At 41.1% G+C, this 23,207-nt stretch overlaps 1 protein-coding gene across 1 annotated transcript in view; it reads left to right on the forward strand.

Moving 5' to 3' along the window:
- C8A (complement C8 alpha chain) overlaps window positions 1–23,207 on the forward strand; it is a 72,253-nt gene that overhangs the window by 9,102 nt on the left and 39,944 nt on the right. The window contains exons 2-5 of the mRNA XM_069592718.1: window positions 7,167–7,269; window positions 12,869–13,013; window positions 14,389–14,536; window positions 19,932–20,121. Coding sequence (XP_069448819.1) covers window positions 7,167–7,269; window positions 12,869–13,013; window positions 14,389–14,536; window positions 19,932–20,121 — 586 coding nt within the window. The remainder of the gene's footprint in view (window positions 1–7,166; window positions 7,270–12,868; window positions 13,014–14,388; window positions 14,537–19,931; window positions 20,122–23,207) is intronic.

Genomic DNA, 23,207 nt, shown 5'->3' on the forward strand with positions numbered 1-23,207 from the left:
AGCTTTCCACTAAATTTAGCAACATGGAGGTCACTGGAGACTCAGCACTTTGAAAGTCCAATTTCCAATACTTGTTTCATGAGGTAAATTTCCACGTAACTGAATGGGAGTGGCTCAAGGTTATATAATTAGTGACAATCAGCCTTGAATATAAGCATAGCCAATTTATTAGAATGACCCACTGGAAGTAATCAGGGTTGGGTTTCTGATCGTCTCACCTGGGATGGGTAGCTAATTCATTATTCCGTGATCTACATTGCTAAGATGGCCACATTCAATTTCAGGTTTTAGGCCTTTTGCCCAATATTTCACCGTATCTAAAAAGGCAGGTGGGAAGCATATCACTAGTCTCTGGCACTCCACAGAGTGGGTATTCAATATGGTTTGTTTTTTTTTTTTTTTTTTAGTTTTTTATTTTTTAAATTTTAAAATCTTTAATTCTTACATGCATTCCCAAACATGAACCCCCCCCCCCCACCTACCTCCCCATAACATCTCTCTGGGTCATCCCCATGCACCAGCCCCAAGCATGCTGCATCCTGCGTCAGACATAGACTGGCGATTCAATTCACATGATAGTATACATGTTAGAATGTCATTCTCCCAAATCATGAAGATGAAGAGATTTGATGAGCATGTCTGGGGCTGAGAAGGTTATAGAGAAGAAATTAGCACGTATGTCAGGTTGATGCTTAGGGCTTTGCATATGTAATCTTATTCCCATATTCAAAACAGTCTCACAAGTCTTTACCATTTCTGATTTTCAGCTTTAAATAGCAGAATCTGGATTATATACATCTTTGGTATACTCTAAACCCCTTTCTGTTACATCAGTGTTTCTTCAGCTGTGCTCTATGGTCTTATTACATGAAAAAAAAATGACCTATGGTCAAAAATTGGGTAACTGCTGGATTAAGCAAATAAAATGCAGAACTTCTCAGTGCCTTTAAAGTATTACTGGACATTTAAATCTCCAAGAGCAGTATGCTGTATGCAATTTATCCAAATCTATTTGACCAGGTAACTTTGCTTCTTTTCCTTTTCCACCTCTAGTGCATAATTCAGGAAGCAGTACCCCAGAGAGCACACCGTGCAGAGTGGAAGGAACCCTGCACAGACCACTATGTGTCCTTGTGTTGATTCTACAGATGAAAAACTTAAAAGCCTCTCTGGGTTCTGCTCAGAGTGGCACAGCAAGATAGATGCCAACTAAAGACTAGTATCAAAGACTCCAGGATCTTACTGTTGGAGTAAATTTTCAGTAGCTTGGAGATGCTTTCAAACTATTTGCCAAGATTTACTAGGCCACAGATTTATTAGTGAAGTAAGCCAGAAAGAAAAACTCCAATACAGTATACTAACTCATATATATGGAATTTAGAAAGATGATAATGATAACCCTGTATGTGAGACAGCAAAAGAGACACAGATGTATAGAACAGTCTTTTGGACTCTGTGGGAGAGGGCGAGGGTGGGATGATATGGGAGAATGGCATTGAAACATGTAAATTATCATATGTGAAACTAATTGCCATTCCAGGTTCAATGCATGATACAGGGTGCTCGGGGCTGGTGTACTGGGATGACCCAGAGGGATGGGATGGGGAGGGAGGTGGGAGGGGGGTTCAGGAGGGGGAACACATGTACGCCCATGGTGGATTCAAGTCAATGTATGGCAAACCCAATACAATATTGTAAAATAAATAAATAAACAGAAAAAGAAATCTTCCTTAAGTAATTGAAAAATTGATACAGTTCTTTTGGAAAGCCATTTGGCTATATGTGTCATAAACTTTAAAACCATTTGTATCCTTCAATTTAGCCATCTTATTCTACAGGATGTATCTTCAGTAAATAACTTAGAATACAGAAAAACTGGATGCTCAATACTCTAATTGTTTAATGTTAGTGGAATGGAACAATGTGAAGTCATCATAAAAATTTATATTTCCTTGATAATATTAAATGGAAAGATAAACATATAAAAATGTAATAGTATGACCTCAACTCTTTTATGGAAATAAAGAAGAGAAGGAAACAGAATTAATGGTGGTGGAAAGTTGGGATAATTTTTTTCTTTTACAATCTTTTCTATGTTCTCTTAAGGAGAATGCATGACTTTCAAAATCCATAAAAAATAAACTACATTAAAAAATTCATTGGCATGATAAGAGAAAACGCCAGTCATATTGATATTGTCTAAAAGGTTGGAGCCCTGTAACGACTTAATGAATGGTCCTTGTGTACTTTCTGTAGCCTTGCTTCAGTGATAGCACGACTGTGTGTGCCTCTGTCTAGACATCATGTCACAAAGCTTTTAAAACCACAGCAACACACCACTGCTCTGTCTAAACTTTTGCTTCCATCCATTAATACTGTTTCCTTCCATTTTGACATCATAATGCAGTCTCTGTGGGCTTACAATGACATTATCTTGACAGTTCTACAGTGAGACGCAGAACTAACGCTGTAGTCATTTTCTGCTCCCAAACCTCTGCCCTTGTAACTTCTCTCCCATCTTCTGGTGATTAGAACCCTTGCTTTGCTCCGTGTTTCTATGCTTCACACTTTTAATATTAGGACAATCTATTAGAAAAATAACATATGGACCAAACTTTGAGCCATCTGAATGTCTAGACACCAGGATTATTTAATTAGATTCTAACTGGAAATTAAGTTCAAATAAATTTCTAAACAATGTCCATCTATTTTCCATAAACTGGTTTCATTCTTTCCATCCCCTTTAATTCTCCCTCCTTCCCTCCCTCCCTTCCTTCTCCTCTCCTTCCCTCTCCTTCTCTCTTTCTCCCTTTCTTTACTTTCCTAAATATTTACTGAACACCTTCCCTGGGTCTGGCATCATGATAAGTGCTGGGAGTTCAGTAGCAAACATGTGAACCGTACAAGTACCCACATTCATACAGCTTATGAGCTGGTGGAGATGGCAGAAACTATACAAATGTTATAAGTGTGCTAAGTTTTGAGACAAAAATGTGCAGATTGACCAAATCATGTGAAGAGAGATATCTCATCAGTCAGAGCATTGAGGAATGTTTTCCTAAGGAACCGATGTTTATGATGAGGCTGAAGACACCTAGGAATTAACCAGGAGAAAGATACTTGGATTCTTTCAAGACTGGGTTTCATTGGTAGGTGTGATCAACAGAACAGTGAGTTCCAGGAATTTGGGACATAATTACAATTTTAAAACGATGGGTCATGAAATAAAAACTGATTGTGAAGGAAAATGAAAACAGGGGAGGTGTTAATTGCTAGAGAGAAAGCTTAGGAGTCAATGGAGGCCCCAACGAGGTCCAAGAAAAGTTTGCAGGAATCCTTGAGTATATAGAAATAGAAGGGAAAGAGGTTGTGGAACCCCAAATAACTTCATAGGTGACCCATGAATTAGTCATTTGGAAGGGAAGCTATTTCAGAGAGCGAATGTCCAGGATGAAATCATGGAAGAAGACGGAACAAAGAAAAGAGTTACTCAAGAGGAAGAAAAGGAACAACTGAGAGCAGAGAGCACTGAGTGGTTTGTCTATAGCGATGCTGAGGTCTCCCAGGGCGATGAGAGGAACTGGAGTAGAGAGGAAGCTGATAAGCTGAACACTAAAGTTTTCTTTGAAGGGATGATAGAGCTGGTGTTCTATACTAACATCATTTTATAAATCAGAGTTTCTCAAAGTGTGGTCTGCAGACTGTAGGCAGTCCCCAAGATCTTATGAAGGCAGTATCTGGGAATTCAAAACAATTTCACAATAATACTAAGATATTATTTTCTCTTTTCACTGTGTTTATGTTTGCCCTGATGGTATAAAATTAATGTTGAATAAAGCTACTGTGGCCTTGACAAATCAAGGCAGTGACATCAAACTTATAGGAAAGAAGTTGTTTCACCTAGAAAATTCCTTAAAATAGTTAAAATTGTTAATTTTATTAAAACACAATCTTTGAAAATATGTTGCTTAAATATTATTTGTGGCCAAATGAAAAGAATGCATATAGAACTTCTACTGTGCCTGAGTCTGATGACTGTCTTAAGAAAAAGCAACTGTTTGAGTTAAAGTCGATGTCTTTTTCCTAGAACATTGTTTTTACCTGACAAAATGACTGCTAGACAAACTACAGTTATTCAGGCTAAGATAATTGGTAGACATTGTCTCAAAAATGAGCAGAGGGCCTATTACTTCCAGGAAAACAGATAGCATTATTTGTTACCAATGACAAAATTTGGGCTTTCAAATGAAAACTAAAATTTTAGATAACATATTCACTACTATGAGCTTGAGATCACTGTTAATATTAATAAATTTGACTTTAAAATATTTTATATTGAAATATGTGTATATTTTTAAGATACATTCACTCTGGGAGCCATTATTTTCTCAATTTCCAATGTTTGCTGTTATAAAAATTATGTATGGATGTTGTTGTTGTTTACTTACTAAGTCATGTCTGACTCTTTCGAGACCCCGTGGACTGTAGCCCACCAGGCTCCCCTGTCCATGGGATTTCCCAGGCAAGAACACTGGAGTGGGTTGCCATTTCCTTCTCCAGGGGGTCTTCCCACCCAGGGACTGAGCACATTTTTCCTGCACGGGCAGGTGACTCTTTACCACCGAGCCACCAGGGTAGCCCGTGTATGGGTACTGGATCCATCTAAGGCGTGCACAGACCAGTGAGTTTTAATGTAACAGAGAGGTTAAAAATTCACCGATAGGCTTTCAGATTACAACTAACATTTAAGAAATTACTGCTTTTAAAGTGTTGGTGTAACATCAAAGAACATTCACAATTATCTGCGAAGACTATTAAAACATTCCTCAACTACATTACTTTTTCAGCTACATAACTGTATGATGCTGGAGTTTCTTCATAGATTTCAATTAAGGCAAATAAAGCAACATATTCAGTGAAGAAGCAGAGGTGAGAGTCTAGCTGCTTCCTATAAATCAGGCATCAAAGAGATTTGCAAAAACATAAAACATAACACTTTTCAATAATTATTTTTCTTGGAAATGGATTTTTAAATAAATATACATGGTAACATGTAACAATTTCACAGTGATTTTAAATGGGAAAATAAACACTTCAAAATTTCTCAGTTTTGATTTTTAATTCTGTGACTATCAATAGGTCTAGTCCCCTTAAATAAAAGCTCTTCAGGGTCCTCATCGTATGTTAGTGTATAAAGGGTTCCTAGGACCAAAGTTTAAGAACCAATGATAAATGTGAACACCAATTTCCTGAGGATCCTAGGGCTTCCTGTCTGGGGTTGCAGCCTAGGAGGGCATCATTCATTATGAGGACCAGCTCATGGCATAATCAGACTGAGTTTTGAAGCACTGCAGCATCATCCTTGTATATGGTAGAGGCACAATATATTTTCGTTCTTTATTTCTTAAAACTGTGATTGACTGAAGGGAAAACATGCACAGTTATTTTTTTTTATTTGCTTAAATTTTACATCTCAAAATTGATGCATGGAAATGAAAAGAGTTCTGGGGATGGAAGCTGGTGATGGTTGTACAACAATATGAATGTACTCAATGCCACTGAACTACACATTTAAAAATGATTATGGTAAAGTATAAGTTTTATGTTATGTATATTTTGCCACAATAAAATATTGGGGTAAAAAGAGCAATAGGCCATATATCTTTTGTTTTGAAAACAGCACATGCAATTTTTAAGAAGGATGATAGAATTAATCAAGTATTGGAAATACTCCTGCAGCCCAGGGTTCCAAGTAAAAACTGTGCCTTTATGAATGAATGTTCCTCTCATTTCCTTGCTCTATCCCCGCTCCTATTTCCAGATAATTTGAAGGTTAAGGGAATATATATTGTGATATTGTTTCATGTTCTGCGGCTACAAGTAACCAGATGCCCAAATCAATGGGCAACCTGTACAAATTAAAAAAAATTAAGCATCTGTTCAGCCATAAAAAAGGGGGAAATTCTGCCATTTGTGACAACATAAATGAACCTGGAGTACATTATGCTAAGTGAAATAAGCCAGGCAAAAAGAAGGCAATACTGCATGATCTCAGGTATATGTGGGAATCTAAAGAAAAGTCTAACTCATAGAACCAGAGATAGAACAGACGGGCTTGGGGCGAGAACAACATGGGCAAAGGTTGGTAACAGGATATAAACTTTCTGTCATAGTGATAGCTTATGGTGAATGATGTCGGATTCATGATCTCCGAAGAAGATTTAGCTTTGGGATAAGGGACCAGGCTTTATCACTCAAGAGCGTTTGTGTAGCAGAGTTTTATTAAAGTGAAAAAGGGACAGCAAAAGCTTCTGACATAGACATCAGAAAGGGAGCAGACAGTTCCCCCCTCGCTCGTCTAAGTAGGGGAGTTATATACATTTTAAATTAGTTACTGCAATAAATCAAAAGAAAGTCCCAAGGTTGTAAAGATCTTCCTAGACCCACTCCCATAATTTACATTTTAAGATAACAGGATTAGCCAGAAGGTTTTCAGGAAGGAGAAACTGTCCTCAGGCAGAATACACTGTTGTTATATAATCCTTAGTACAAAGTTTAAACTGAGTTGTTCGTTGTATAATCATCAGAAAAAAACTATGTGACTAAGACTAAGGAATGTAGAGAGGAAAAAAGAAAAATGTTTGTCCCTTCCTCCTCCTTGAGAATTCCAGACCCCTATCTCCACTTTGAGAGCCCCAGACCACTTTCTCCTCCTCAGGGACCCCGGACTTCTTATCAGCCTGCCTGGGAATTGACTCTCTCAATTCCCAGGATGAAAAGTCCTGCATTTCTAGCGTGCAACATGGTGACTAGAGTTCATAAGAGCATAGTGTACAGTCGGAATTTGCTAAGAGAGTAGTCTGAAATGTCTTAGCACACCAAAAAAGGAAAAAAGGTAATTATGGGAGGTGAGGTATGTGTTTCCCTTGATTGTGATAATCGTGTCACAATGTATATGTATATCAAACTATCACACCCGTCATCATAAATATACCATACAATTTTTAAATCAATTATGCCTCAATAAAGCTGGGGGAAAATTCAGTATGTTTACATATTATTAAGATGCCATCATATTAAAACACCTTTCCACATTTATAATTACAGAAATTAAAATGATCATGATAAAAAATTAAAAACTGAATCGAGGTCCTCTGTCTCTCTAGGAGAGTTAGTCGAGCTGTTGAGAGTTTCACCCCGACAGCTGTCTCCTGCCAGCTGGACAACTGGGCAGAGTGGACAGACTGCTTTCCGTGCCAGGACAAAAAGGTGAGACATTAATAACCAATTCTGGAGCATTTAGCATTTGAATTGTGTAGCATGCATCCAAATGGGGATAAGCAGTGGGCATCATAAACCTAGAGGTCTAGGGAGAAAATGGGTCTAGAAATAGGTATTCAGAAGCCATACACACATGACGGTGGAACATAGTTCTGCTTCTTCTGATCTTGTCTGTAAGGCATTTGGATGAGGCTACACAGACATGTATGTTATGGCTTAGATGGAAAAAAGTAGCCTTCCAGACATGGGTACACTGATCCCCACTGGCCCCTCTGGGCCTTGGCCAACCTACTGCCCTCTAGTGAGAGTCATCTGGAGGGACCAATGACTTGGGAACAAATGCCAAGCTGTCCATGACCTATGGAAAACTGAGATAAACCAAAGCATGCCACACAGGGTGTTTCTGAGGATTTCACTTTCATGCACTGAAAAAGGCTGACATGTCTAATGAACAGATGTATATCTATCTTGCCCGCATAAGCGGTTTTAACTGGTCCAAAATGATTGCTAAACTCAGTAGCATAAGGGGGATGTTGGGTGCACTCTGCTCTGGCAGGGAGAAGTATTACAGCTCTGTCTTTGTTCAGAATCACTGGCCTATCATGATAGAAAAAGACTAACTTCTATTCTGTTTTCTTAGCATTTTAAAATCTCTGCAGATAACACACACCTTCACTGGATACAGGGGTGGGTGTACACCCCCATACGTGGTACACCACTACCTGAGCCTTGTCTACTAGCCTGTTGCTGTCAAGCCTGTGTTTCAGCTTTGATTGAACAGCGTAGATTCTGGTTTGCACCTTAATTGCTGTGTTATTTTGGACATATCTTTTACCTTCTCTGTGCCTCTGATTCCTAATCTATAAGTGAAAGTAGGAACAGTATGTACATCATAGAGTTTCTGAGAACATCAAATGGATAATGCATACAAAAGCGCTTTTCATGGCATCCGGCTCACAGTGCAAGTGAAAGTCGCTCAGTTGTGCCTGACTCTTTGTGACCCCAAGGACTATACAGTCCATGGAATTCTCCAGGCCAGGATACTGGAGTGGGTAGCTGTTCTCTTCTCCAGAGGATCTTCCCAACCTAGGGATCAAACCCAGGTCTCCCACATTGCAGAAGGATTCTTTACTGGCTGAGTCACCAGGGCACATAGTAAGTGTTTAATAAATGTGAGCGGTTTTACTTCCTTTCTGTGTCCTCCTCTCTACCCCTACTCCCTCTGCCTCGAATCAAGCCCTGTTCTTTTCTCATTCGACCTCTTACAGACTCTGCGGATGGTTCTCCTGCCTCCAGCCCCCTCCTCAGGGAGACAGGAAAGTGCTCTGGGAAGATCTGATGACAGTGATGGAAACACCATTTGGACCTAGTTTATTCGACTCTGAAGTCTAGAATTTATGATCTTGTCTCTCCCACCTCTGGGATATGCCAAAGAATTTTAGACATTCCGGTTTAAAAATATCTGTCCCCCAATTCTCATTCTGCTTTGACATTCTGGATTAATTTTCTGAATCTGCTGTGAGAAATGCCACAAACTGGGTGGCTTAGAACAGCAGAAATGCATTCTCACACAGTTCTGGAGGCCAGAAGTCTGCAGTCGAGATGTCAGTAGAGTCAGGCTCTCTCTGGAAGCTCCAGAGGAAAAGCTGCTCTTTGCTTCTTCCAGTTTCTGGGGGCTGCTCGCTCCAATCTCTGCTCGTCTGTCTGCACCACTCCCTCCCCTCTATGTGTTTCCCTTATGTGTATAAGTGGAACCCCCCTCTGCCTTCCTCTTACAAGGACACTGTGATGCCATTCAGAGTCCGCCTGGATAATCCAGAGTAATTTCTCCAAATTAATGATGTCTGCAAAGATCCTTTCCCCAAATAAGGTAACATTTACTACTTTCAAGGATTAGGACTTGATTTCTTTGTGTGGCCATTATTCAACCTATTATACATTGAAATAACATCCTAAAGCTACATTTTTCTCTTGTGTTACAGTTTAGATAGCAGATAGCACAGGTGACTGACTTACAGTTTACAGAAACATTGATTACTTTCTTAGTGATTCAAAAAGTCATGTCTTTAAGGGAATTCTTAAAATGATTCTGTTAAATTCTGTTAACTATTTTATTGAAAGGTCATCTGAGTTTCTTTTTGTTAATATATTTCTTCCTCTCAAAATCTCCCAAAGATGTGCATTTCTGAAAAGAAACATTGTCTACTAGGTAGTAATGTCTTAATGATACCAACCATGGGCATTGGCACCGAGAAGTCCCTGGGGAAGTATCCTTATCAACCTGTCTGCAATACAATGTCTTTATTACTTGATAACAACCTAGAAACTAGGGAGTGGGTGGGAATGAACCTGATGCCTGCACCAGCATTCCAAGTATAGAAACCACAGGAAGGATGTTAATGACAATAACAGTGGCCATTTATTAAATGATTTCTGTAGACCAAGGACTGTGCTAATGCTTTAAATAAATCATCTTCTTATTTGACTTTGGCAGCCAGTAGTGTGTGATAGACCCGTCCTACCCTTTGCTTAGGCTGCCCATTAAGAATGCAGCAGAGCCTCAATTTAAAATCTGGCCAGTCTGATTCCAAAATGCCCATGAATCTGAACTGTATGCCTCTCCTGGAGCTATATGGAGAGTGGTGAGTGATATTAGTGGTTACCTAATCCAATACCTTCTCAGTCATAATTGTTCCAGAGTAGTCCAACAGCTACAAGGATGATGACAAAGTTGACAGCTCTTATTACTGGGCACACACCAGAATGGAACAGAGAGCTGATGTCTTTACCTGCGTGATCACTAATCTTCAGAAGACTCTCAGATCTCTCTCATGTTATGGATGAGAACACCGAGGGGCAGAGGAATTAAGGAATTTATCCAGTGACACACACACTCTGAGCTGCAGAACTGGAATTCTAACCCAGTTTAAGATGGGAGCATTAATAGAATGTAACCTCCTAGACTTGTGAGCATTAAGTGAGATGAACAAGGTAGAGGGACTTTCGTGTTGGTCCAGTGGCTCAGATTCCACACTCTCAGTGCATGGGACCCAGGTTTGATTCCTGGTCAGGGAATCAGAGGGCTTCCCAGGTGGTGCTAGAACCTGCCTGCCAATGCAGGAGACATAAGAGACATAGGTTCAATCCCTGGGTGGAGAAGATCCCCTGGAGGAGGCATGACAACCCACTCCAGTATTCTTGCCTGGAGAATCCTATGGACAGCAGAGTCAGTCATGACTAGTGACTTAGCCCTCACGCATGCACACAGGAAACTAGATCCCATATGCCACGAACTGAGAGCTTGCTTGCCTCAACTAAAGATCCCATATGCTGCTCCTGAGACCAGGCACAGCCAAATAAATAAATACTAATATTTTTTAAGAGAATGTAAAGTGTTTAGCCAATAGGAAGCACTCAATAACTGGTAGCCACCACCATCATCATCAACACATAGGTAACTGCAGGTCCCATAACTGATGAAGGTGTTTTAAGGGCAAGGAAGAGAAGAGAACTGGCTCTATATTGGTATGACAAGCTCTCTTGTATTCACTGTATTGTGGAACAAGAATGTGGGTAGACACGGAAAATATCTTCTATTCCCACATTGACCATTAATTACAATCTCTTCCCACCAAGTTTACAGATCTGCCATCACTGTTATTAAGTGACAGGCACGAAAGGCAGATAGACTGGTTGGAACCTCACTTCTTTTTGCTACAACTGCCTCTTTGCTAGGGACCAGTCATGTAGGCAGAAGTGAACAAGATGAAAGAGAAGGGAAGTCACATTGCTTTGCACTCATCCCTGGAAGCATCTGGAAAAGGCTGCATTGGTAAAGATGTAGAAAACATTTCTGCCTATTAAGTACCAATGATATGCAAGGCACAAGGCTACATGGTCTCAGACCTCTCGCTTAGCTCTCACAAAATCCTCTTGAGCTAAGGTATCATCTCAACCACTTTACATATTAGACGACAGATGCTCAGAAAAGATAAGTGGCTTGCTCATGGGCAGTTGGTAAGTGAATCTGGGGTCTGAACCCAAGTGGGTCTAATTTGGGGCTAATTTCATGCCTGTGCTCTTCCAGCTATAGGACACAGATGGAGGAATCATTAGTAGTTATGATTAGTGAATCAACTAGGTCAACCACCTCATTTTACAGATTTGGAAACTGAGGCAGAAAGTACTAGGCACTGATACTGTACACAGTGAGTCAGGGGTAGATTCAAGTCAGGAACTCAATTCTCTTGCTTTTCAAGACATTGCCTTCCTATTTACTTACTTACAGTCTTGAAGGCAGGGCCTGTGGGCCGAGCCAGTATAAGAGGCAGCAGAAAATATGGTGCTAACTGACGCTGTATGAAGCTCTCTATACCCCCATGTTCTGTGTTGTTATATTTTTTCATCTTGTCAACTAGACTCTGAGCTTCTCAAAGACAGGGATGGAACTTCAATTTCTTGGAATATCTTACTGTTCAGCTTCCTCCTTATACACTAGTACCTCATACTGTACACCCTATAGAAAACAGTAACATAAAAACATTGAGCCCAAGATTGGTATGCATTTTATTCTTTCTATCCTTCCTTCAGTAAGTATTTATTCATCTGCCATCAAAGCTGGACACAGAGGCGCAGATGGTGTCTTCAGAGCTCTCTTTGTCTCTCAACCTCTTGCGTGGGGTCTTTCTACCTAGTAGGCAACATGATCACTTGATACCAGGCAACTTCAGCTAAAAACGAACTGTCTTTTCCAAAAGTTCTGAAAGAAAATTCCCAGAGAGGACTATGATTGCCATAAGGCTGAGTCATGAACCAATCATTGCGACTTGGCAGATATGGGGCCCCGGTTTCCCTGCCTCATTCTTATCCATATCTTAACCCTGTGACTAAGGGGGTGACATCACCGCTACCTGAATCAATGAGATATGTCACAAGGAAAGAGGAGATGCCATGAGCAGAAAAATTTTTACAAAGGAGAAGCAATAAACGGCTTCTAAAAGTGCCTCCCATGCAATGCATCATAGATCAAATGCTAAGTATATGAAGCCAAATAAGACAGTAAGAAATAAAGTAAGTAGTAGAAATTAGGTCCTCCCTTTGGCAGCCCTAACCCCATATGAAAATTGTTCCTAAAATAAGGAGATAGGTAAAGTAACAAGTAGACAGTAACAGCCTTGTATGACAAGTGCTAGGAGAGAGGGTTCATAGGGAATTGAGAATATATAACTGAGTTATAAAAGTTTTTTTTCCCAAGAAGGTAAACCATGAGTCTTAAAAGATGAATAGGTACTAGCTGGTACTGTCAGAAAGAGAAGATGGAGGTCCTTCCTGACAAGGAGGAAGACCCTAGAAATACCTAGTCCAGACTTCTCATTTGATGTTTGGAGGCCCTAATTCAATATTCCAGCTGATGACAACCTCTGGTTGAACATCACCATTTATGATTACTCATCCCCTCAAAAGACAGCTTTGCAGGGAGCTCTCAATCATTAAGACAGTCATTCCTTATGTTGAGCTGAGACCTGCCTGCACCAATCTCGGTTGATTGATAAGACAATGAATGTGTCTGTTTCCAAATCTGATTTAGTACAGATACCGGAGCCTCTTGCAGCCAAACAAGTTTGGGGGAACCATCTGCAGTGGGAATGTCTGGGACCAAGCCAGCTGTCACAGTCCCACAGCTTGTCTGAGTCAAGCACAGTGTGGACAGGATTTCCAGTGTAAGGAGACAGGTGAGTAGCATCTCAGCAGGATAACAGCTGTGCCTGTCAAACTTAATGTACAAAATAGTTCTCCAGGAGCTTGTTAGAATGCAGAACTCCAGAGCCCTGGAAGTTATCATTCTGGAAGTTTTGGATGGGACCTAGGAACCCGAATTTGAAGCCAAGCCAGCAATCCAAGTAACCTTGATGCAAGTTTTTGGGAACATATGTTGATTTTAAAAAGGTACAATTCACACATCCATCCATTCATTGAATAAATATTAGTTGAGTGCATACGATGACCAAGTAATGTGCTACCTGCTGGTGAGGCAGAGATTGAAAAATTCATGTGCTTGACCCTCAGTACTCCTAGACTCTTTGGGAGACAGACCAATAAGCCATCAATGACAATATTCTGTGATAGCCAGTGTAATCAGTGTATGTATAGGGTCCAATGTACAGATTCTCTGGCAGGGGGTACCTAAATCTGCTTTGGAGAGTCAGGGCAGGCTTCAACATGGTACTTGAACTGAGACTTAGAAAATGAACAAGTTTGCTAATAGACAAAATGTGCCAAAGCACAAGGGTTTAGGAACTTGCAATCAGCCCAAAATAAGTGCTCTGGGAAGAGAGACAGGGGATGGGCCAGGTTTTTAACTGGGGACCACATGGTGGCATTTGGAGACAGAGGAATGGGGAGACTCTGGAGGGTGCAGAGCATTTTAGACCCCTGGGGCTGTGATGTGGAGACTGAATAGAGAGGAGGAGCCTGGGGCAGGGTCTGAGCTGAGGGCCTGCAGGCGGGAGACAGCGAGGCTGGGAGGAAGGTGGAGGCAGTGAGGATTAAAGGAGGATTTGGGACAGCACCGAGGACTGAAGGGCTGTTTCAGAGATTAAACAGATCCAGTGGTCATGTATGGATGTGAGGGTTGGACTATAAAGAATGCTGAGCACCAAGGAATGGATGCTTTTGAACTGTGGTGTTGGAGAAGACTCTTGAGAGTCCCTTGGACTGCAAGGAGATCCAACCAGTCAATCCTAAAGGAAATCAGCCCTAAATATTCATTGGAAGGACTGATGTTGAAGCTGAAACTCCAATACTTTGGCCACCTGATGCGAAGAGCTGACTTTGAAAAGATCCTGGGAAAGATTGAAGGCGGGAGGAGAAGGGGACAATAGAGGATGAAATGGTTGGATAGCATCACTGACTCAACGGACAGGGCTTTGAGTAAACTCCAGGAGTTGGTGATGGACAGGGAGGCCTTGCATGCTGCCGTCCATGGGGTCGAAAAGAGTTGGACATGACTGAGTGACTGAACTGAACTGAACTGAACTGATACGGATCGTGAGGGAGGGGGAGGAGTCCTGGAGGCGCTAGAAGCATCCACTGCCTCTCCTTGCTCAGGTCGCTGCCTGAAACGCCACCTGGTGTGTAATGGAGACCAGGACTGCCTGGATGGCTCTGACGAGGATGACTGTGAAGACTTCAGGATTCCAGAAAATGACTGCAGCCAGTATGACCCAATTCCAGGATCAGAGAGGGCGGCCTTGGGGTGAGTCACTGCCCGCTGGTTCTGTGAGTCTGGGGCATGATCTCCCATCAGTCATGAGTATTGGTTTCAGGGAAACAAGAGGGTCTTTGGGACGAACTCCTCTAGAGTGCATCCTGAGAGGCCACTGTCCCTCTAGTGTCTTAAGTTCATTCAGGCTGCTCTAACAAGCTACCACACACTGGGTGGCCTATAAACAACAGAAATTTATTTCTCAGACTTCTGCGGCTGCAAGTCTGAGGTCAGGGTGCCAGCCTGGCCAGATGAGGGTGTTCTTTCAGTTAGCAGTCTTCTTGCTGTGTCCTCCCATGGTGGAAGGGATCAGGGTGCCCTGTGGGTTTCCTCTGTAAGAGCAGTAGCTCCATTCATGAGGGGTCCACCCAGATGACCAAAGCACCTCCCAAAGGTCTCTGTCTATATACCACCACATGGGGGGTTAGAGTTTTAGCATATGAATTTGGGAGCTGCACAAAGTTCAGTCCATAACAGGTGACTTGCTCAGTCCTGCTTACATGACATAGCTCCTGTTTTCCCCTCTGTGTCTCTATCTGCGTATCCTTATTTCACCCTTTCCCACTCTACTGCTCATTCCTTTTGCCCCAATTCCATTTCCAAGGCCCATTTACATTTTCTACGAAGGCTTCCAATATTCCCCCAAATAACTCTTCTCTGACTAAGTGCGCTTTCCGGTAGCCTTATTCATACTCTGCTTTGCACTGCAGTTGCTGATACAACCAAGACACGGCAAGAAAATGGACTTTAAGGTGAGACACAGTGGAGCTTGAATCTCCACTTTGCGACTGCTGACTTACACCTCTCAGGACACATTTTTGTTTTTTTTTAATCTGTTGAGATCCAGTCATCCTTGATTCTAACTTTACTTCATTGTATACCTTATGTTTAGGTTCAAACCCACACACACAACACTCACTTTTCTTCTGAGATTTCATAAAGTTAGTTCCTTCTTTCTGGAATATCCTTCCCTATATTCCTATCTGGTTACCTTTTTACCTAGTGTTATGCATTGAATTGCATCCCCCTAAAATTCATATGTGGAAACCCTAATACCTATGTGATTATATTTAGAGATAGGGCCTTTACAGAGGTAATTAGGGTCAAATGAGGTCATAAGGGTGGGGCCCTAATCCAATAGGACTGGTATACTTATATGAGGAAGAAAAGACACCAGAGAGCTCTCTCTCACCACATGCACAGAGAAGGCACCATGTGAGGACATGGTGAGCTGGTGGCTATCTGCAACCCAGGAAGAGAGGCCTTATCAGAAACCAACCCTGATGGTACCTTTCTCCTAGACTTCCAGCTTCCAGAACTGAGAGAACATAAATTTGTCAAAATTCTTTGAGTCACCCAGACTTGGGTATTGTATTGGGTGTATTTTGCTATGATAGCCCAGTTAAGACACCCAGGCATCATCTCCTCTAGCTGGTCTTTTTGACACCCCCTCTCCTCCTCTCAATGCTGTTTAGGCTGACAGTCCCCTCCCACTGCTCCCAGCATCCCTGTGTGTCCTCCTCTCCCAGCACTTAGCCAACAGGGCAGAGACATCTGTTTCCCAGCTGAGGGATCCCTCATCATCTCTGCTTCTCCAGCACCCAGCACAGGGCTGAGCTTATAGTGACACATGGCATTGCTAGTCTTTGCTTTGGGCCTTGTCCCCTAACTTGAACATAAGCTCTTTGAGGGCAGGGGCTGCTCTGATTCATGTTTTTCATCTCCTCTGCCTCTGTATCAGAGCTTTTCCTAGAACAGGCTGTCACTGAGTATTGATTGCAGTGAAACAAATCAATAGGAGCAGCTGGATCTTTGCAGATGAGGAGACAGAGAGAGGTAGTAATCATCACACAGCAGCTGGGCCATGTGGCAGCCCACTCCCAGTCACGTGTGGGTTCTGTGACGTGCAGCGCTCATTCTCTGTGCTTTAATCACCTTCAGATCACAGCCCACCTACCAGATAGGGCAGAATCCAGTAAATGCGTGTGGCCACACACGCATGAAAAGATGAGCAAGTATTTGTTTCTTTTGGACCAATAATATTAATTTTCTGGGACTACCATAACAAAATGCCACAAACTAGGTGGCTTAAAGCAATAGAAACTTTCTTCTCAGGAGGCTAGAAACCTGGGATGAAGGTAGGATTGCTTTTCCTGAGGCCTCTCTCTGTGGCTGCTGAATGGCCATCTTCTCCCGGGTCCTCACAGTGTCTTCCCCTGCCCATGGCTGTGCCCTAACCTCCTCTTCTTGTAAGGACACCAGTCATGTTGGATTAGGGCCTTCCCTAACAAGCTCATTCTACCTCAGTTGCCGTCTTAAGGATCCTATCACCAAAATACTGTAAATTTCTGAGGGTTGGGGAGTCAGGACTTCAACATCTGAATATTGGGAGGGCATATTTCAGGCTCTACCACCAAAATCTTGATTTTGAAAGTGACTATGGGATGCAAAGAGTATGAGCATGAAATACTGAGGTGCTGACTTGGAAAACGACTACCTCCTTATTGACAAAAAGATCTCAGACCATGACCCTGATCTCATGTGATTTGATCAGGAGAATTTCAAATATATTAATACTTGTAGGGTTGAGTACTTTGCTCACACTGAACACTGAAAACAGCAGAAAGGGGCCACCTCCACTCCCAACAGCTGACATTATGGTGGTTTTTCCATTCATCTATAAGATCTTAGAGGCCCTTCCTGATATTTTATTTTTTTCTTATTTAGGCATTTCCCAGTTTTTAATTTTTATTTATTGTTACAAAAGTAATAACTATTTGAGGTAAAAACTGAACTTTTTCCTTCACTGTCCTTAACCTTGTCCCACCCACTTACCCTCTCTCTCTTCCTTCCCTGGAGCTGACCCTTGTTAAGTTGGGACTTTCCAATCATGTAAAAATGCACTGCCAACATACACTGTATGGAAAGAATTCAATTAAATGTACTGTGCATTATAGGCATAAGTATATTTTATATAAATATGATTAGACTATACATACTGCCCACAACTTGTTTTCACTTAACATTTTGAAGATTTCCTACCATATCATCTATTGTCTTTTCTTAAGCAACAATGTAGTATTCCATAACAAGGATCAGCAAACCATGGCCTAGGTGCAAAATTCAGCCCGCTGTCTGTTTTTAAATAAAGTTTTATTGAAACACAGCTTTTGCCCTACAGTGGAAGAGTTGAGTAGTTGCAGCAGAAATCTACACAACCTGCAAGGCCTAAATTATTTACTATATGGACCTTTGTAAAAAAAATTAAAAAAAAAAAAGAAAAACAAAACAATTTCCCAATTCTTCTATAGGGTAACTGTATGATAATTAAATTACCTCCTATGGAACTGAAAGATAATTAGATTATTTTCCCCTTTTCCCTTTCATAAACAGTGCTACAATGAACATTTTCATATATATAATTTTGTACACATGTATGAATATTTCTGCAGAAGAAGTTTCCGAAAAGTGGAATTTCTCTCTTTTTATTTCCACCAGGGCTTCTGCAATCAGATTTTCCAAATATGCATAGGCTTTACTTATGGTTAGAGATTGCAGGGTAAAGAGTAAGAACCTAGATTGTAGTGTCCAAAAAAATCTAGGAAAAAAATCCCAGTTCTGACTATAGGCAAGTTACTTAATTTTTCTGAGCTTCAATTTTCACATTTGCAAAGTTGTTATGAGGTTGAAAGCTAATGTATACTAAATGTCTGGTAAAATGTGTATTCAATTCATCACAGCTATTATTACATCACTTCCACTAATAGGAAGAAAGAGATGGAGAAAGGAAGAGAAGAAGGAAGTTTACTTACATTGAATTTCTACTATACGCCAAGTGCTCTATAATTATCCATTTATTCTTTTGAAGCAGGTTTTATTCATAATCCTTCCCCAGCTAATTTGCCTTTGTGCTTTTTCACAAAGGAAATAAACAAACATGACGTATGCTATGCCAGAGGCAATCACCAAATGCCCTGGGAACACAGAGGAGGGACAATTATCTGTCCAGGATAATCAAAGGTGATACAGAGGAGGCAGCATTCCAGTTGGGTCTTAAAGGCTGAACAGAAGTTTGAGATGAAAAGAAAAGCAATCATTTTATTATCTACAACATAAGAGGCTTAGATTGTAAGGTCTTTGAACTCTTAGTCAAGTTTCATGCTTTTGTCCAGTTAACTTTCTCTTTTTAAGAAATTAAAGCTGTCTTTCACCTGTTTCACATTATTGTTACCTAAATATGGTTAAACCATCCATGACCTAAAACAGAGGACTTAGGCAGATAGACGTGAAACACCCTCAGAGAGGGAAGTATTAGAAAATATTTCTGGAAAGGTATTGGGCCAGGGGAAAAGAAGAATTATTATCAAGAGTATTTCTGTTTTACCCTAATGCTCTCATTTAGACTTCACTAAACGACACTTTTACTATTCTGTTCTTCAAATGAGGAAAATGATCTTCAGGAAGTTTGTAGAAACTTTCTACAAAGTCACACAGCTAGTAAATGACAGAGCCAGAAATTAACCAGGTGTCTCCCTGACTTCTGGAGAAGGAAATGGCAACCTACTCCAGGATTCTTGCCTGGAGAATCCCATGGACAGAGGAGCCTGGTGGGCAATACCGTCCATGGGGTCGCAAAGAGTCAGACATGACTTAGCGACTCAGCTCCCTGACTTCACATTGTGTTCCTCCATGCTGCCTAGAAGACTACAGCCTTTCTGAGGATTAGATCATCAGCTTACCACTATGAACTATACTAATATTTCAAAGTTAGTTTTTAGCAGCAGAACTTCTTCTGAAATAATACTAACAAAAACCAGCAACAGCAACATTTTTTTAATATTTCATATGAGTACTATTATGATTCCTTTACTTGTTTTAACTCATGCTTAACTCTGTGAGGGCAGTAGTATTAGCTGTTTTTGTTTTGTTTTGTTTTTGTTTTTTACAAATGACTAAGCTGAAACACAGAGAGATTAAATGATCTGCCCAAGGTCAATCACACAGCTAGATGTGGGGCAGACAGGAAACAGGTCTGGACTGTCTAGTTCCTGGGCTCAGAATTTTTATAATCATGCATATTCTTCTTCAGTTTACTCAACAAATATTTAGGAGGGCCTCCCATGTGGGAGCCCTGTCCTAGATGCTGAATGACGTTGTCTGGCTGATCTGGTTTAAGGGAAATGGGGGCTCATGCCCAGCCCACTTGGTTTCCCACCTTTACCCAAAATGGCCCATAAGGTACTTCAAGGAAACCTAGTGCCTCACTTAACTCAGTTGGAGAAATACTGCTCAGCCTACCAGTTACATCAATGTGCAGAGGAGATTTTGTGTTATTCTTTGCTTTTCCAGTGCTCTCTCTTAGAAGCTGCTTTCCTTTTCAATTTAGGTATAATATCCTGACCCAGGAAGAAACTCAGAATGTGTATGATGCCAGGTACTACGGGGGCCAGTGTGAGACTGTATACAATGGGGAATGGAGGGAGCTTCAGTATGACCCCGCCTGTGAGCGTCTCTACTATGGAGACGATGATAAGTACTTCCGGAAACCCTACAATTTCCTGAAATATCACTTTGAAGTAAGTCTGAACGGGGTGCTCACAGGCCACTGTGGCAGGGTGGCATGGAGGGGAAGTCTATTGGTGAAGATAGGATGACTTGCTTTGGAAGATTTTACTTCCTATAGGGCTTGCTGGTGGCTGAAGCTCCCAATGCACCTGCTCCCACACATGCTCAGGGCTGAAGAGTCAAGGTCAGGGCCAGGGAGCCTCTGTAAATGGGACTGTACTGTAAATGGGACCACCTCCGCTAGATCTCGGTTCTGGTCCTAAAGCAGTGAAATAGACTGAGGCCCTATTTTCTGGGCTGCTAGTCAGAAGCCCTATTTCCAGGTTTTGACACTATTAGAACAGATGTATATCAGACCGTGAGCAGCTCACTGTCCCTCCCCAGGCTCAGGTTCCTAAGATGTAAAGTGGGGGCAAGATAGGAGGTGGCTGTGGGTCCTGAGACCTGCGCCCCTGCTTCCCCGAGGGCAGGTCTTCACTGATGACCTTCATCTCTTGGCTTTCTGTACATGATTTTGTTGGAAGAAAAGGTTCTGCTATCGAAAAGTGCTTGAAAACTGCTAAGGTTCCCTAAGATTCTCCACATCTTTAAAATTCTGCAGTCCCCTGGTCACCATGGAGCTCACAGTCAGCTCCAGGGCCTGCTCCTAACCATTCATTTCTCTGCCCTTCACCCTGTGGGTGAGCCATCTACACAGCACACCTCACTGCAGGCTTACCAAGTGTCCCCTCCTACTTTCACACAAATTCTCCCGCTGAATCCTCATTACAAGACAATGGAACAGATATTACCATTGACCCATTTTAGATATTAAAGACAATCTCTTTAACAAGTGGTGCCGGGAAAACTGGTTAACTACTTGTAAAAGAATGAAACTAGAACACTTTCTAACGCCATACACAAAAATAAACTCAAAATGGATTAAAGATCTAAATGTAAGACCAGAAACTATAAACTCCTAGAGGAGAACATAGGCAAAACACGCTCCGACATAAATCACAGCAGGATCCTCTAGGATCCACCTCCCAGAATACTGGAAATAAAAGCAAAAATAAACAAATGGGATCTAATTAAAATTAAAAGCTTCTGCACAACAAAGGAAACTATAAGCAAGATGAAAAGACAGCCTTCAGAATGGGAGAAAATAATAGCAAATGAAGCAACTGACAAACAACTAATCTCAAAAATATATAAGCAACTCCTGCAGCTCAATTTCAGAAAAATAAACGACCCAATCAAAAAATGGGTCAAAGAACTAAATAGACATTTCTCCAAAGAAGACATACAGATGGCTAACAAACACATGGAAAGATGCTCAACACCACTCATTATCAGAGAAATGCAAATCAAGACCACAATGAGGTACCATTTCATACCAGTCAGAATGGCTGCGATCCAAAAGTCTACAAGCGATAAATGCTGGAGAGAGTGTGGAGGAAAGGGAACCCTGTTACACTGTTGGTGGGAATGCAAACTAGTACAGACACTATGGAGAACAGTATGGAGATTCCTTAAAAAACTGGAAATAGAACTGCCTTATGACCTAGCAATCCCACTGCTGGGTATATACACCGAGGAAACCAGAATTGAAAGAGACACGTGTACCCAATGGTCATTGCAGCACTGTTTATAATAGCCAGGACATGGAAGCAACCTAGATGTCCATCAGCAGACGAATGGATAAGAAAGCTGTGGTACATATACACAATGGAGTATTACTCAGCCATTAAAAAGAATACATTTGAATCAGTTCTAATGAGGTGGATGAAACTGGAGCCGATTATACAGAGTGAAGTAAGCCAGAAAAAAAAAAAAACACCAATACAGTATACTAACACATATATATGGAATTTAGAAAGATGGCAATGATAACCCTGTATGTGAGACAGCAAAAGAGACACAGATGTATAGAACAGTCTTTTGGACTCTGTGGGAGAGGGAGAGGGTGGGATGATTTGGGAGAATGGCATTGAAACATGTATACTATCATGTAAGAAATGAATCGCCAGTCTAGGTTTGATACAGGATACAGGATGCTTGGGGCTGGTGCACTGGGATGACCCAGAGAGATGATATGGGGAGGGAGGTGGGAGGGGGGTTCAGGATTGGGAACTCATGTACACCCGAGGGGGATTCATGTCAATGTATGGCAAAACCAATACAGTATTGTTAAGTAAAATAACAAATAAAATAACAACAAAAAAAGAAAAAAAATCCCAGAGACTTAGAGGGATAAATGTCAGGCCTAATAGGTAGCAGAGACAAGATTTAAATCCAGATCTATCTGAACTAAGCCTGGCTATATAGCATTTAGAAGGGAAGCTAGATGATGCAAATTCTCTCTGTATCACATATATTCTATCTACATTCTATCTATAGAGAGAGATGATAGGATGCCAGGACCCTGAACAACTATCTAGTCACATCCTTCACCCTCCCCCACTCAAATTTCTAAAAAGAAAAATATTGACAGAGGATAAGGCTAGGCTTATGGATTCTGTTTTAAGAAGTTGGTTCCCACTGTCCACAATAGCTAAGAAGTGGAAGCAAACGTCCATCAGCAGAGGAATGGATGAAGAAGACGTGATAGACATATACAATAGAATATTACTCAGTCATTAAAAAAGAATGACGATGCCATTTGCAACAGCATGGTTGGACCTAGACATTATCACACTAAATAAGCCAGGCAAAGATAAACATTATACGATCACTTATATGTGGAATCTAAGAAATTAATACAAATCAACTCAAGCACAAAATAATAATAGATTCACATACATATAAAACAAACTTAGGGCTACCAAAGGGGAAAGGGGAAGGGGAGAGATAAATCAGGAGTATGAGAGTAACAGATGCAAACTACTACATATAAAATAAACGATGAGGATTTACCGTATAGCACCGAGAACATATTCAATGTCCTGTAATAAACTATAATGGAAATGAATCTGAAGCTACATACCTGAGACTAACACAATGCTGTAAATCAATTATAGTTACATTAAAAAAAAGAAACTGGCTCTCCCCAGCCCACTTCCATGTCTGTCATCAGGTCTAAGTAAGCCAAGGTGGGAGACAGGCACTGCCGTTTTCC

This window comes from Ovis canadensis, chromosome 1 (assembly GCF_042477335.2).
Source record: "Ovis canadensis isolate MfBH-ARS-UI-01 breed Bighorn chromosome 1, ARS-UI_OviCan_v2, whole genome shotgun sequence".
In the NCBI taxonomy this organism is placed as follows: Eukaryota; Metazoa; Chordata; class Mammalia; order Artiodactyla; family Bovidae; genus Ovis; species Ovis canadensis.